The following is a 16,872-nucleotide window of genomic DNA, read 5'->3' on the forward strand; positions in this document are numbered from 1 at the left end:
ACAAAGTAGAGATGTGCAGGCCCCTTTACACCCCACCCCCACCCTACCTCCTCAGATCACCCACTATTAAAGCTGATTACCTTCAATTTCTCCTGATATTTTTATATATAAACAAATAAACTATTAAAAACTGAAAAAGATGCCCTTTCAAATTACCTTAGGTAGCAAGAAAAGTCAGGTATCTAAGAGTCTGAGGCAGATTTGTTGGTTTCTTTCTTTTTTGGTTAGCAATTTAAATGCATATTGATATGCTGTGATATAGTGAAACCAAGGTGAAAATAATAAATGTAATAGGGTCCTGTGAATTTAGGAAATATGAATGAATTAAAGTGAAGGAAGTAAAAAGCATCCAAATCAAATTGAGTTGTTGGTAATTTAATTGAAGGTAGTTTTCCTGGAACAAATGAAAAAAAAAAGTGTAAATTCTGCAGATGAAGCAGAATAAAATAAATTTGAGATGACTATGAATGGGAAAGAGGTAAAAATAAATCTTGCTGGAATTCCTTAATGTTGCATCCTTAGTCTGACAAAGCGTGTCATGCAGACATGATTAAGATTAAAGAGTACAATAGAATAAAGAAAAGCTTATGCTAGAATAAAAGGCCATTGGACTCGTTCTTTATAAATGTAGCACATTTTCAAAATCAAAACATTTTTAAATAAGCAGAATCTTGCAGGTTTAATTGCGACAATGAAAAAGCCAGTGATTTCTTAGTAAAGATATCTGAAATTATTGCTAATTTCATATATCTGATATTATTAGAAAGAACTGAACCAGTGAGATTATTATAAGCCTATTTTGAATTTTTAAAGTATATCGCAGAATAAGAAATATGAGCTTTGCTTGTGCACTGGTGCTTGTGATGACAAAAATAGAAAGCTGCGTCTGATCACATCTCTAGGGCTGGCCCCAGATGATAGCAACTGACCTAACCTTAGGTTTGGTTGCCCGAAGCGCTCTCTCCACTGCGAGGAATCTGAAATACACGGAGGGGAAAAATGCAGCGCGGGTGTGACCGTGCCAAGGGCCAAGAATCCATCAGCTCCGTTGGCCCCAAGAATCACAACGGCCTAAGGGGGAAATGAGATGAATGAAAACACGCGCGCGCGCAACATCCCTCCCCCGCATCTCTCGGGAGCAGAGCGTGGTGTCATCTTTGTATGGCAGCCAAGAAACGTAAAAAATGAATGCGTCTTGTCCGGGGCCTAGTCCCTCCACACAGCATGACTTCCTCAGACAAGAGGGAGGGCGACTGTGCATTCCTCCCTCCCTTCTTTCCCTCCCCGCGCAGGCTCCGAATGTGCATCCGTATAGGAAACGGCAAAAAAAAAAAAAAGAGGAAGGCTCGTGGGCACCGTGCGCGCGACTCTGAAGTTAAAGTCGCTCGCTCTCTACAGACGGCCCATGATTCTCGCGTGGAGGGAGGAAGAGCGGGGAGGAGGAAAAAGAGAAGACCGGGGAGTGAAAAGGCCTTCGGTTCTGCGGCCGCTGGCGCGTAGTTGGGCCTTCTCTGAGGAAGGTTTGCAGTGCGCCTGCGTAGAACGGGCCTTGCTCTCGCTTTATTGCCTCGCTTCGTGGACCGCAGGGTTTTTGCCGCGACGCTGGCCTGTAACTTCAGCCTCGTTCCTGTTGCCTGAGCTGAAAGACTGACGGATAGTGGCCCGGCCGAGCCGGCGCACGGGAAGAACTTCAAAGAAGCTTCTTCATCGCTGCTTTTTTTTTCCTCGCCTCCCCGCCGCCAGCACCACTGCTGCTTCCAGCGGCCATGGGTCCGACATCCCTGTTATGGAGGCGGTACTGGCGGCGGCGGTGGCTGAGTGACTGAAAACCGAGTGCTGTTGGGGGAAAAGGCACCGGAGGCCACGGGGGTCTCTCTCTGGCGGTGTGTGGTGTCGTGCTGACGGTGTTTTTAACCCTTAGATGGTCTCTAGCGAGCCGTTGTTGCTGCCTGTGTCACTGGAGGGCGAGTTCTCCAATAGCATGAAGGAGATGATCGGCGGCTGCTGCGTGTGCTCCGACGAGAGGGGCTGGGCCGAGAACCCGCTGGTTTACTGCGACGGGCATGGCTGCAATGTCGCAGTGCATCAAGGTGAGTGAGAGGGCCCGCCTCGGCCACCCCCGTTCCGCCGCCCATTTACACGGGCAAGCTGCTTCCTGCGGCCTTCCTTTCTTCCTTCGCCCTCACACCCTTCAGCCTCATCTTAGCCCCGATTACCCTTTTGGGAGTATGTATACCCATGCGCGTTATTGCTGTCTGCGCCCTATAGCAAAGATCGAGTGGCTTGTCTCTTGCCTGCTCGCAAGAAGTGTTTTAGGGTGGGTTTTTTTTTAAACAACAACAACAACAATGGTAGGACGTTGTGTGTTGTGCAACAGTTGGGAAGGGCTCGCTTTCCTTCTGTTCGGGAATTGCACGAGTCAGTTGCGCGTGTCATCTTAGGTCGCTACTTCCTTATCCTGCATGTGCCTGCCCCTTCCTCCGCCCTCTGGTTAGAAAACAGGCAGGGTAGGAAAGGGCTGGTCATTAGCAAAATAGTCCACGAATGCAGAGTTAGACGTAGGGGAAGACCGATTTGCAATTCTCGGACTGCGCCCCCTCAATTGGAATACGTTTTCCCGTTTGCACGCCGATAGAAAGCTTGCTCCTTCCCTCACGCAGACTTCTATTCTTAAACGAGACGTGGAACTAGGTAAAGTGTTTGTCCAAGGGAGAGTTAGATATCATGTGACATCTCTCCCCTCCCCATTCCCCCTCCTTCTATTCCACGCTTGCCAAAGTGTCATTAAGCTGGATCGCGTCGGCTGGATAGGAAGACTTCCTGTTTGTGGTTGGAGCTTGATGGAGGAAGGGAGAAAAAGGGCCGCTGTAGAATTACTTAGCCTTTGATGATAGATTTGTTTGGATTACTGGAGGGAGTGCAATTGGCTGGTGACCAGCTGTGTTGCTGTTTTTCTGGCTATAATGAGCACAGTGTGCATCTGTCTGTATTTTGGTGTTCTTGTTTCCTTTACTTTTGGAAGAAGTTGGGTTCACTTATAGCTGTATATCACAGCACAAAAGGTATAAGGAATTTAGTTGTTTTAAAAACATTTGTTAGAACTTTTGACAGAATGCCCTTCCTGTAAACAAAATATGTGTGTGTGTATATATATATATGTATGTATGTATGTATGTATATATATATATATATATATATATATATATATATATATATATACGTACATACATATACACATATACATATATATATTCTGTATATATATATGTAGTCTTTTAGCAGGTTGGCTCATTTTTAACAGCAATTGCTAAATAGCAGTTACACAATTTAAATTTGTACATTTTATATAATCTGGGAGAAAAGAGAAAGATATTTTCAGAGAAATTTTCCAAATGATGTAGAAGAATTTTTTGAAAACTGTAAACTGTATGTAATCTTGATAATGAACAAGGTTGAAGAACTGATATTGAAATTTCAGTCTTTATTAATTTTCCAAAAGCCTATACATTTTTAATAACATGACATTTCATGGTAGGAAATGAGGAAATGGTGACCTTATATAAATGTGGTGCAGGTATGTTTCTTACCCCACCTTAATGAAAATTAAATAGCTTCATCTGAAAGCATATTGCTGGGAATTTTCTCAATATTGAGTAATGTGAGAATAATATATTACATTTTTTATAAATATTAATGTTTGATGCAAATGGTTACAATTTATGTTTTTCTCCTATAGAGACATTTATGTCACTGTATTTTCTTACTGTATTATAGTAAATTGCAATATGTATCATACTTGAGATGTAATCCAACCGTGGGAACTACAGAATAATTAAATAGAAAATACAATGAGAATGAAACTAACTCTTGCAGCATGCTGTAATTTGATTTTTATGTGCTTCAATATTTTTTTGCATACAATACTTTGTGCTGAAAAATATATATATTCTATGGTTTTTCAAAATAAGTCCAATTAATAAGTTCAGTTAATTTAATTGCAAATAGTTTGTATCATTAGAAAATAGCCTGAGGTGTTTGTTCCATTAATTCATCATTTGGTTTCAAAAACATTCTCATGATTTACAGGAATAGTCAAGATTTTCCTAGTGAAAAATTAAATTCATTGTAAATGTGAGAATGCATTTTAAAAATTCCTTATGAAGTATCTCTTCAGAGAGATTTTTTGAGAAAGTTCATCTTAAGAACCAGTGATTCCTGTAGCAGGAATTAATTCCTTAAGGGAATTAATGGGTGAAGGGAAGAATTTCTCCACTGATGAGTAGTTATCCTGTTGATATTCTAGTCTTCCATTGTAGGAAAATTAAAGAAATTTGAAATTGAAGAAAGTTAATATAAAACTGCAGAAATATTGTGGAATGACTGGCAAAGAAGAAAATTCAGAACAGTCTAACTATATATAGAGTATGGCTGTGGGCTGTCATTTGATACCTGTTGCCTGAAAGATGACATCTGCAATTCTCATAATTACATTAAAATGTTTTTTTTTAATGTTCAGAAAGTAGAATAGGCAGAATTTTCTCTCCTAATCATATCTTACCATTTTTTGCTTGAATTCCCAAGTATATTTTGTGACATACAATTGCAGATAATTTTGATTGGCTTTTTGATCACTTGATGGTTGTCATTGGTTGGAAAGCTGGAGTTTGGAGGAATTGCTTAAGTAATTGCCTTTACTCACCTATTCACTACAGTATCCAAAAAAGGACTGGTAGTTATCTAGTAAAGAAACCCATTAACCTATCTGGATAATTAGATCCATTATCAAACTGCCTTTGCTGTTTGAATTTTTTTCCTATCATTTAGTGGAATTATGCCCTCCTAGAACTTAAATCTATTATTCCAAATATGTATTTCTCTGATATCAAAGAAAACAAATCTTAACTTTTTTTATGTAACATCTTTTAGGAATGCCATCAGCACCCTTCAGCTGGCTTTCTTATAGCTGAACTTACCCAAGTCCTTCAGTCTTTCTTCATGTAACATTTTCTATTCCCCTGATCCTTGTTGCCTTCTCTGGATCTGTTTCAATTTTTATGAATATTTAAAGTGTGTGCCCAGAACTGTACAAGTGCTTTAAGTAATGCCTATACAAAGCAGAATACAGTGGAATGGTTATTTGCTGAGATTCAGAAATTATATTTCTGTTGGTGTAACCTAAGTTGCATTATACTTTTTTGCAACTATATCCCACAGCTGGCTTATATTTAATTTACAGTTAAACACTTTATCAAGTACTTTCTTGCATGTACCATGCCAGATATTCTCTATTCAGTGCTTGTGCAGAGAATCCTTTTTCTAAGTGATGAAATTTGCTCTTGTTTCTGTTAATTCTCATTATTTTACACTCAGCCAATATCTAACTTGCCAAGATTATTTTTTTCCCTGTGTGGTGTCCAAGTGCTGTAGATACACTATCCAATTTGCTAAGGAAAGCATTGAGTGCTTTGTTGAGTTCAATTTTGAGTCAGCTTTGTATCCCCTTAATTATATGTCATCCAGTCCATGCTTTCGGAATGGGGCAGCTGTAATATATCTGATTAATAATAATCATCATCATGCTTTGGTTGCTCATCAGCATGTCACGTGTTATTTTATCTAATGATTTGCTGAAATCATGATATATTATGTTCACAGAATTCCCATAATCTATTAAGGAAGTTATTTCTATATTTAGATTTAGTATTTGTCTAACTTTTGATAATTGCTACATAGTTTTCAAGAACCTTATAAAATAATCTTTTTACAATAATTTCAAAACTTTTTCCAAATGTTGGTGCCAGACTAAACAGATATTGAACTCAGATGTGATATTAGATCTAGGTCAGTTTTCTATATCTGTTTTTCCCCTTTTGATAATGGGCAGCATTTGCTGCTTTTCAGACATTTGGCATTTTGTCAATTATTTAAGATTTCTCAAAAATAATAACTAAGTATTCAACTAAAACATCAGTTAGTATCTTAAGTATGCTAGGAAATTATTAATAGCATCCTTCTCTGACTCAGTTTATTCCTTTGTTTTCTGACTCCAATTCCATATTACAATTCCTGACTACTTGTCTGTATGTTTCCTTTGTAACCACTTCCTAATTTATGTGTCCATTTTTTATTTTCAAGTATTTAGTAAATATGTTGTTTTCTGAAGGCAACAGTAGAGATACAAGCACTTTAACTTCTTTGTGCAATCCACATCATTGTCATGTCTGATGTTATTTTATTATTTAATTGTATTTACAAAAAGCAGACTTGCTCAACTTACTGATCTTATTTTCAGATCAGTCTGCATCTAAGACCATCACTTTTCTATTAGATAAAGAGAAGGGTAGCTAGAAATGAAAATAGAGTAATATAACGTGTAGGTATAACTGAACAAGTTATGTAAACTTTAGTGGTTAAATTCAAATGAATTCATTCCAACTTAATTTTCAAATTCAAATGCTATTACGATGCCAAGTGATAAATTAAAACTGCTGTAAAATCTATACAGTGGTACCTTGATTCTCAATTGCTTTGAAACTCAACATATTTTGATGCAAAAATTTAGTCTATATAGTTTGTTTGCTATTCAGTGCATAAACTAGAACCTGTTGGCAGCTGCCTTGTGACTCACTACATTATTCCTTATGGGAAAAAAATTGTTTGGTACTCATTGTTTTTTTGTTTTCTTTGTGCCTCCCGAAACCATTTAACGATGAGTACCAAGGTATCATCTGTATAACTAAACTAGATGTTTTTAGTCACATCACAATTACTTTTGCTTTATGAGATTGTTGGATTTTATGCTGTACAATTGTCATGGTCCAGATATTCCATAATCTTCAGTCTTCACAGTAGCAATTTCTATACTCAGTTATACCAATGGCATATGAATTTCAGAGCATTCATATGCATAGATGTATACATACATACATACCCTCAATTTAAAACCTACAACTAAAAGAGTGGTGTGTCTACAAACATAAAAGGAATAAATAGAATTGGCAGATGTTACTTTCATGATGAAATGTGATAAAGTATATATCGGATAACCTGTTCCTAATGCTGGGAACAGCATTCTGTAGTAGCACCAATATATTGATTACAATAGTTTTATTGTGGTATACTTATTAATGGAACTTACAATATTATAATACTGATGGAAGTATAAGTAGCTAGTTGGAAGGTAAAAGACATGTAGGAATATAGGTCTGTTAAATTTGATTGTTGCACAATGAGATTTTGGAATATATATATATATATATATATATATATATATATATATATATGGATGGGATTTTGAAGAATAATCAGCAATACTGTTTAATAGATTATCAGAAACATGAGCATAATAATACTAGTAGACAAAGATGATATTTATTAATGCTAAAGCTTTGAGAATAGTATCATGTATAACTTGAACCTGTAAATGAACACATCTGTTTTTCTTCCTCTGCTTTTTGTGCCAGATTACTTGATTAAAAATCAATTCATCAAATTGAATTTTTTATCCATTATTAGTCTTATAATGGTTTGATTTCCCCTTTCAAACTTTTGTCTCCATTTTAGCTCCACAGTATTCTTGTGACTTTCAACATACTCTTTCTTATTCTCACTCTTAATTTCATGTAGTGGTTAAGGCCAGAAACCAGGAGACAGTGAGTTTAGGCATAAAGCCAGTTGAGTTACCCTTGTCAATCACTTTTCTCAGCCCTAGAAAAAAGGCAATGGCAAAACTTTGCCAAGAAAACAGCAGTTTCCAAGAATTGGAAACAATTGAACAGAAAAAAAAACCCAATCCCTACAAAAAAACCAGTTTAGGGGATGGGTTATTAGATTATATGCTTTGATAGATCTAAAAAAAGAAGCCCTTTGTTGGGGGAACCCTCAATTTAACAACTTACTTTAAAGCTGAGGATTTGATTTAAACTATTTCTTTAGTTAGAATTTGGTATACTATATATAAACATGCTCTATTAAAAAAAGGACTAATCAAATTCCAAGGGCAAAAAATTTATTTATCAAAATAATTTTCAAGGTAAAACACCTTGTATTAGTGTACATAGAATAATTGTAACATTTTAAATGGAATTAACAAGAAATGTCTAAATATGTATTTAATATATATAAATTATTTGCCTTCCTCAATATTTATATATAAATAAATTACATTGCAGGTAATTTAATTCAGTGGTATATTTTGGGTCTAGGTCAGTAATATATCTGCATATATTGGTTTTTGTCCCCAAAACAGCATGCTACGGAATTGTGCAAGTACCCACTGGACCTTGGTTTTGTAGAAAATGTGAATCTCAGGAAAGAGCAGCCAGAGTGGTAAGTCTGAATTATTTGGTATAACTTATAACATATTTATAATTATTTCTACTGGCAGATATATATGGATATTGAAAATGAATTATATTTATCAGGGAATGATAGTTTCTCTTTCATTAGTCAATAATGGGAGTAAATAAGTTTCAAAGAGTAAACATTCTATTTTTCTATTTTTCCCTGGATGTTTTAATCAGTTCTTGTTTTAATTTCAAAGTATAGAAAATTAGACAGGACACCCATTTTTACTGTAAACAATATATATATTCCATGGCTACATTCCTTCCTATCTCTATCCCTACCCCTTCAGAGGGGAAAATGATTTGAGAGTAAAAGTGCAATTTTCATTTCCTTTTTCTTTGAATTTTTGCTATAAATTGAAAAATAATCTAGATGCCAAATCTTCTATTAGAACTTGAAAACATGGAAGCATCTTGTAGCTTCTGGTTTTTGTAGTTTCTGGTTTTTGCATAAAAACAGAGACTATTATAAATACATTATGGAAGTCTGTAATGGCTGTAATGGGCATATGGATACTTGGGCATAAGAATCACAGTTCCAAAAGATAACTTCTGCTAATATGTCAATGCATTCTGATAGTTTATTGTTGGAAGTGGTATAAAAAAGAGCTAATTTTGACTGGATATATGCATGGAACATTAAATTCCTATTTTCTTTTAAACTATTTTTTTTTTGAAACTGGCAAAGAAGATCCACTGTTGTGGTAGATCAGGATCTGTAACTTCAAAATTATAGCACTGAAATGTTTGGGAAAAACGAATAAAATTTTAAAGATGCTTGTACTTGTACATCATGCTAAACCATAACTTAATATAGCATACACAAATAGAAAGAATCTCAGTAGGTCTTCTGTTCTGTTTTCCCTTCTTTAGTGTATTAATGGGAGAAATAATTATCTTTTTCTTTATGCAAATTGAGAGTTATGTTAAAGTAGGTTAATTTCAAACTTCTGAAACTGGTTTTGTAGTATTGTTAGTTTAATATAAATTCTGAAGTAACTTACATAGCTAATAGCTTACATAGTGGAAGCTGTTTCCTGTTTTCTGATCTGCAGTATTTCACCAATCTATGCTATATAGATGCATTGGTACTATAGTTTCTAAATTATATAATTACATTACTGAGAATTGGGTTACTATTATGTTGGGATTATACTTAATTGAAAAAGGTTACTTTAGTGCATGATGTAAGATACAATTATAAATATTAGGTTATAATGTAGGATTTGCTTTCTATTTTCTAGATTTAAATTTTCTATGTACAAGAACAGAGCTCTTTATGATTTCTCTTTGTCTACTATATAGTAGGTTTCTGTAACATTCTCATTGTCTTATATAAATCTGAAAGAATACTTAGCCTATTATTGGCAATATATTCGTTGACAGATTTATTTACCATATTTATTTAATAAGAAATCAGTGAGGATGCAATGAAGCTTAAGAATTCAGCTCAGTTCTATTGCAGTTGATTGCTATTTTTTATATTTGTTACTGTATTAAATGGGTGATTTAATATTGTATTTTTTCCAATTATTTGACGTTTTGATGGACTTGATATCTACTACATCTAGATGCAGTTTAGTGCATTGTTTTCTTGTGAGTCAGTTAAGTTCTTTGGTGGCATGCATTTTTAGTGTATATGGTATGGTGTTGCTTTAGATGAATTATAGTAGCTTCTTACTCAAACAGATGAAACAATAGGCTGGGTTCACACATCATGCTATACTATGCTTTATTTTCACTGTGGACAAGATTGATTGTGGTGTTAGAGCTCAATTCCTGTTCCTTTGGGGACAGCCTGATTGTGGTTAGCAATATGGACATTGAAAGAGAGCTGAAATGTGGATCTGTATGATCTTTTTGTGTAGTGATGCTGAATACTGCATTCTTTATGGTTTTTCTGTTTTGAAAAGCTCTTTGCTCAAAGAGAGATGAAACATTTATGGAAATGTAGATGGTTTACTAAATCAAGCAATTTTCAGAGAAAGGATAGTAAATAATGATTTGGAATGCATGTATGCCTCTCAGTTTTTTTTAAAATGCATCACTCTTTTATTTTTATAAAGTTGGATATTTAGATAGCTGATACAATAAATACAGATTTCTGGCTGAGTCTTGCATTTTATCCATGATTAGAAAAAGAACTTTAAATGTAGTATAATAACTATAGTTACTGTAATCCATTTTGATCATTTTTGTAAAGCTTTTGAAAGGATCCTCAAAAGGACTTGGGTCAAGGTAACTATTTTTGTAGTGGTTTTGTCTATTCCCATACTAATATTTGTTCCATTTCATCTTCTAAGAATAAATTAGAACTGTAAACGTAAAGGCCCTTATACAGATTTAATTTCAGTACCTGAAATATTATTGTAACAATAGATGTTCAAGTTTGCAAGGAAGAATGCTGAATTACTTGCATTTTTTTTTACTGTCAACATTTCCATTTACATACTGTAGCCTTCGGTCAAGATGTACTTGTAAATATTAATCTATTTTGCTTGTAACTAGTTCTTGATTTAATTTTTATATGTAGTGTACATGGTTTGATTTTAAGTTCTGTTCCATGTTTTTATTACATGTATTATTGTGGATACAATTATGCAGAATCCTGCTCAGAACTTTTAGAGTTCTTGTGTTGCTTGGTGGCAAGTCCAAATATGTCACTCAACAAGGTATGGCTCCTGCCAAGCTTTTTGATTGCTTTAACCATCACAGTATTTGCATATTTATGCTTGAGATTATTATTTTTCTCCTTTGCATAAATTCTTCCTTTTAAAAACTTTTTTCTTCAGAATTCTTAAAATTATCTTCAAAACTCCATATATATGTTCAACAGGTCAGGATATCCTACTGCAAGTTTTCAGTGTCATGACTCTCAGGACTCATTTACTTATCAGCATTGTTGGGCATGTATTAAACAAGCTCATCAAAATCATTGTTTCAGTCCAAAATTATCATAACTCCTTTGTTCTTCTTTATACCTCCTACGATATCTCCAAAATTGCCTGGCAGCTTCCTTGTCTGAGAGATCTGCTTGATCTCTGTCTCCTGTAGAAGATACTTATGTTTGTGTTGCACTATTGTTGGCCTCAAAAAATTCCTCTTTAAGATTCAAAACTTTCTAAAAAGCCTACACTGCCTCATTCTCCTATACTCTGCTTTGAGAGTCCAGGATGGGTTAGACTCCTCCCTATTATGTCACAGAGCTGAGTCTGCCGTATAAAAGACCAGCCTCTAGCCAGGTCCCCCAGCTTTGACTCAGCTCCTAATCAAAACGAGCTTTGTGTCTTGGAAGCAGAGTTAAGGATTGTAGCTAGCAATTAGCTGGAAAAGGTTGCAGGTTTGATGTCAAGCCTCTGACACACAGCTGCTCTGAAGCTAAAAGTTTTGCTCCTGGGTTTCTCTCTTCGCTTGGGGTTCTTAGAGCCTATAAAGCGACAAAGGCCCTCCAACAATTTCTCCTAGTTCAGGCAGCCATTTTATTACCTCAGCACAAAGCACAAGGGCCATTTTAATTGGCCAGAAGCATCGGTTTGTCTTATCTTGTGGCAATATTTCTGAGAACTATCCGAGTGAGATCAGGGGACACATATTGAGTGTTGCTTCCAGCACCTCTAGTGTACCCTTTGTTTGATCATGGAGGCTTCAAGCAGACAGAAGCCTCTGGATTAGAGGCACACACACACCGGCCCAGAAGGAAGTGGGAGGGAGGAAGAGGCAGCATGGCCAGTCAGCTCAAAGGAAAGCAGTGGCAAAAATCAGGGGCAAAACCTTTGCTCCAAAGAAAGTTTTCCAAGGCTAAAGGCTGAAAGAAGGAGGCATGCTGCACTCGAGAGGCAGTTTACTAAAACTCTGGACCAAATGAGGGGACGTTTGCAGCAGGCTTCCCTTCCAATCGAAGCACAGGTTGGCCAAATTGTGGGGCCCAGGGAAGAGGGAGTCCATTTTTCTTCCTTCTCCTATACCCAAACCTGGTCTCCTATGGTAACAGAGGAGGAAGGGGGTCCTCAAGACCTTAGTAAATCAGGACCCCATTTTCTTCAGGCCCCTACAATTCCACCTCCCAACCAGCCCACTTAGGGTAGCATTAGACATAGGCCTGAAGCTACCTTCACCCCCACTGCTGCTGGGCCACTTTCTGGAGAAGCCCACTCAGGCAGTGGTGAGCATTTCCCTAGTAGTCTCTTCAATAAGGATTAGCGCAGGGCTTCCAACAGCTCTTTCACCCTCTGGGGGAGTGAACAAGATTGGTTCCCCAATCCCTCTTTAGGAGCCCTCCTAGACACAGGGAATACCTTAGACCTCAGGATGTTGGTAGGCCCTCTACTCAATCTGATTGGTGGGGTTATGAGGAAAGGGATTACTCACTCCCCTCAGACCATAGCCACTCCTCCGGGTCAGAGGAGGAAGAGGGTGAGATCAGAGATCTATATATGTCTGAGGCTGAAACTTTCCTCCAGGACCAGCCCTCCTCAATGGCGGTCTTTAAGCCAGCCTTATTTAAACCCCTAGTAGAGAAAGCCTTGGTCACTGCCCAATTAACCCCAAAAGAGGTGGTACCTGAATCCCAGAGGGATCCTTCAAGCCAAGGGGATACTCTTTTCTCTAAACCTATGGTCCACACAGAGGTTCTTCCTTCTCCTCTGTTATTTTTGGACCTTGTTAAAGAACAGTGTGCCACCCCTGCTACTGGGCCTAGACCTTCATCATACAATAGGCGTTTCTATAATTAGGATCAGCCTTGGCCTCTACCCTGGTAGTCCCTTTGGTAGATGCTCCAGTAGTGGCCTCCTTCTCTTCATCTGGCACCCCCACCAAAACAGAGGACGTGCTCAAGCTTGAGGACAAAAGATCAGAGCAAATGCTCAAACGTAACCATCAGGCCTCAGCTTGGCCTGTCCGAGCATCGACAGCAGCATCATTTTTACCAGAGCCTCACTCCGCTGGCTGCATCAGTTACAGAAGCACCTTCCTCCATCTGATTTTAGACATCACCAAGATCTAAACAAAATTATTGCAGCAGCTGAATTTACGGTGGATGCCACTCTGAATTCAGCAAAATTCGCCTCCGGAGCTATCTTCGATCACAACTAGACGACTACTTTAGCTCCAGAACTGGCAATCTGAATCATGCTCTAAGTGGAAGCTGGCATCGGCTCCTTATGTGGGTGAGAAACTCTTCGATGAGGGCCTGGATCCATATTTGATCGAGACCAGGGATAAGAGGAAGGTCCTCTCCTTGACGGGTAAGAAGGTGTATTCCCACCCAACCCCTTACTTCTGTGCCTCATCTTTCCGTGCCCAACCTTCCCCTTGCTTCTCCTGTCATCAGAGGGCCTTTCCTCACAGTCAGGAGCAGTGCCCTGAGGCGAATAACTGATAACAGCACCAATATACAGGTAGACGGACCTTTCGAGGAGGAGGGGGCCATGCCTTCTGATGCTCCAAATAAACTCCTGTTCCCCCCCTCCCATCGGAGATTGTCTGTCCTTCTTTATCACCAGATGGGAGGAGTCTACATCGGATGCCTGGGTCCTCAATACAATCAGATTGGGTCTGCAACTAGAATTCCTTTCACCTCATCCAGAGTTTTTTGTGACCTGCTCCGTATCACGGGATGGGGCCAAAAAGGCCCTAATGGAATCAGCCATCCAGCATCTTGTTGATATTAGGGCCATTCAACCAGTTCCTATGCACCAGCAAGGGCGAGGGTTTTATTACAGGCTTTTTTGTGGATCCAAGGGCATCTGGGGGGGTGGCGTACAATCCTAGATCTGAAGTTTTTAAACAGGTTCATCCCATACAGGCATTTCAAAATGCAGACCTTGCATTCCATCCTAGAGAGCATTCAGGGGGGGCGGCCTCCTCTCTTACACAGACCTTGCGGAAGCCTACCTCCTATTCCTATCTGGCATCATCACTGCCAGTTTCTTCATTTTTCTTATCAGTGTAGGCATTTCCAGTACCAGACCCTTATGGGCTGTCATCGACTCCCAGAGTTTTCACCAAAGTACTGGCAGCATTGGTGGCTATCCTTCGAGCAGTTCCTGTCAGATGTCAGTGTTACCTGGACGACATCTTAATCCAGTCCACATCATACCAATCTGTCCTACAATCTCCCCTTGCCTTTTCTTTCCAGACTGCTGGGAAAGATGATCCCTTGAATTGGTATCGTCCCTTGGGCAAGATTGCACTCACTGACTCTTCAGGGTGTAGATGTTCTATACTCGTTCCGCTGGTGGCAGTCTCCAGCACTTTGCAGGGGGGAACCATTCAAAGAGCCAGACAGATTGATAATCACAACAGATGCCAGCCTCCAGGGCTGGCGGGCCTTGCTGTACAGCGAGATGGCCCAGAGACATTGGTCATTGGCAGAGGGGTCTTGTCCGATAAACTGGTTGGAACTCAGGGCTATCTTCCTGGCCCTCAAACACTTCTGTTCAAGGGTGACATGTATTGGTGATGACAATGTAGCTGCAAAGGCACATGTCAACAGATGGGGGAAACAAAGTCCAGGGCCTTGAGGGAAGCCGAACGCCTAGGGCGTTGGACGGAGAGGAACTTTCTGTCCATCAGGGCGGATCACATTTCCGGGATCGACAACTCTCAGGCCGATTGGCTGAGTTGGAGTGTGGTCAACCATTTGGAGTGGAGTCTCCACCCCTCTCTGTTCAGGGAACTGTCCATCAGGTTTGGTATTTCCTCTGTAGACCTGTTTGCATCTCCTCTGAATGCTCAGGTAAGCAGATACTTCACCAGATTCTGCAGTCAGGGAGCGGAGGGGGCCAATGCGCTTCGGAGCAGGTGGCTCCCTGGTCTCCTCTACGCCTTCCCCCCTCTTCCAATCATTCCAGCGGTCATTCGGAAGATGTTGGAGGAGAAGGCAGAGCTGATTCTCCTGGCACCTCATTGGCCCAGGAGATCCTGGTTTGTGGATCTGGTGAACCTATTGGTTGCCCACCATTGGAGAATTCCAGACCAAAGGGGCTCGCTTCTCCAGGGATCCCTGGTATATCCGGAGCCACATGTGGTTCCATCTAATCATGTGGCACTTGAGTGGCAACTCCTGAGAGGTTCGAACATTCCGGATTGAGTCATCCTCACTATTCAGGCCTCACATAAACTTCCCACGACACGCATTTATGATGCCACAGGGAAGGTTTTCTGCCAGTGGTGCCAGAAGGAGGACTGGGTTCCTACCACAGCATCTGATGTTCTAATATTGTTTCAGGACAGGTTGGATAGGGGTTTTTCACCCAATACTCTCCGTCGCCAGGTGGCGATGCTATCGACCGTTATCCACTGGGATCATTTTTCATCCCTGTCACATCACTGTTCTGTGCGCAGGTTCCTGATAGGAGCCACTAATATCTGCCCACCGGCGATCCACTGATATCCCCCATGGGAGTTACCCAAGGTGCTGCAGGCATTAACAGGATCGCCTTTTGAACCCCCTCAGATCAGTTTCACTTCAGTTCCTAACTTATAAGGTAGTTTTTCTGGTCGCCATTATTCAGCTAGGAGGAGGGTGTCTGAGCTTGCAGCTCTATCAATCAGGGAGGATCTCTGTTCCTTCCATGACAACAGGATGTTCCTGCGTTTGGAGCCCACCTTTGTCCCTAAAGTTAATACCTGGTTTCATGGGGCCCAAGAAATCGTGCTACCAGATTTCTGCCCTAATCCTACCCATGATCTAGAACACAAATGGCATAAGCTAGATGTTAAAATGGCTTTATGTATTTACATCAAATGTATGTCCACATTCCAGAAAACCGAAGCCTTATTTGTTTCTTTCTCCCATAATTCAGTGGATTGCAAGGCCTGCCCTCCCACCTTAAGCAGGTGAATTAGAGCCTGTATTGCCAAAGCCTACATCACTCTTTCCATTCTGGTGCTGGCTAGACTCACAGTGCATTACACCAGGAGTGCTGCTACTTGGGCTTGGGCTACTCAAGCTTCACTAGAGGAAATATGTAGAGCGGCTTCCTGAGCATCTCCATCTCCCTTCATTAGACATTACTGAATTGATTCCTTCGCTTCGGCAAATGCGGCCTTCGGAAGAAAGGTGCTTCAAAGAGTTGTCCCTCAGATGAAATAAACCCCCGGACATGGGCCCTCCTGTGGACATGTTGGCTTTGGTATGTCCCATCCTGGACTCTCGAAGCAGCGTATAGGAGAATGGGCATTGGTTTAATTACCTGAGAATACCTTTTCTATCTACGCTGCAAGAGAGTCCAGCCCCATCCTTATTATATCCAGTACTGTTGGGCGCAGGGTTTTTTTCTAACAATATTGTTCCTTGCTTCCTTAGACACTCAGAGTCTGAGTCTGTATCTTCGCCAAAGCTGGGGGACCTGGTTAGAGGCTGGCCTTTTATACGGCAGACTCAGCTCTATGATGTAATAGGGAGGAGTCTAACCCATCCTGGACTCTCTTGTACCGTAGATAGAAAGGGCGTTTTCAGGTAATTATACCAATGCCCATTCCAGCCAGAACCAATAATAAATAAATAAATGGAACTACACAA

The 16,872-nt window shown here is 39.6% G+C and overlaps 1 protein-coding gene across 4 annotated transcripts in view; it reads left to right on the forward strand.

Annotated features, from left to right (window-relative positions):
- Window positions 1–1,290: 1,290 nt before the first annotated feature.
- The window catches only part of MLLT10 (MLLT10 histone lysine methyltransferase DOT1L cofactor), a 136,569-nt gene continuing 120,987 nt past the window's right edge, over window positions 1,291–16,872 (forward strand). For 2 of the 4 annotated variants that reach the window (XM_026706240.2, XM_026706241.2), the window contains exons 1-2: window positions 1,291–2,090; window positions 8,249–8,328. In XM_026706240.2, coding sequence (XP_026562025.2) covers window positions 1,922–2,090; window positions 8,249–8,328 — 249 coding nt within the window. In that variant the 5' untranslated portion in view covers window positions 1,291–1,921. Of the gene's footprint in view, window positions 2,091–2,478; window positions 2,692–8,248; window positions 8,329–16,872 lie in introns of those variants that run through there. The other 2 variants (XM_087915389.1, XM_026706242.2) reach the window with 2 other exon arrangements.

Source organism: Pseudonaja textilis, chromosome Z (assembly GCF_049901715.1).
Source record: "Pseudonaja textilis isolate UNSWEBS1 chromosome Z, rPseTex1.2, whole genome shotgun sequence".
NCBI lineage: Eukaryota > Metazoa > Chordata > Lepidosauria > Squamata > Elapidae > Pseudonaja > Pseudonaja textilis.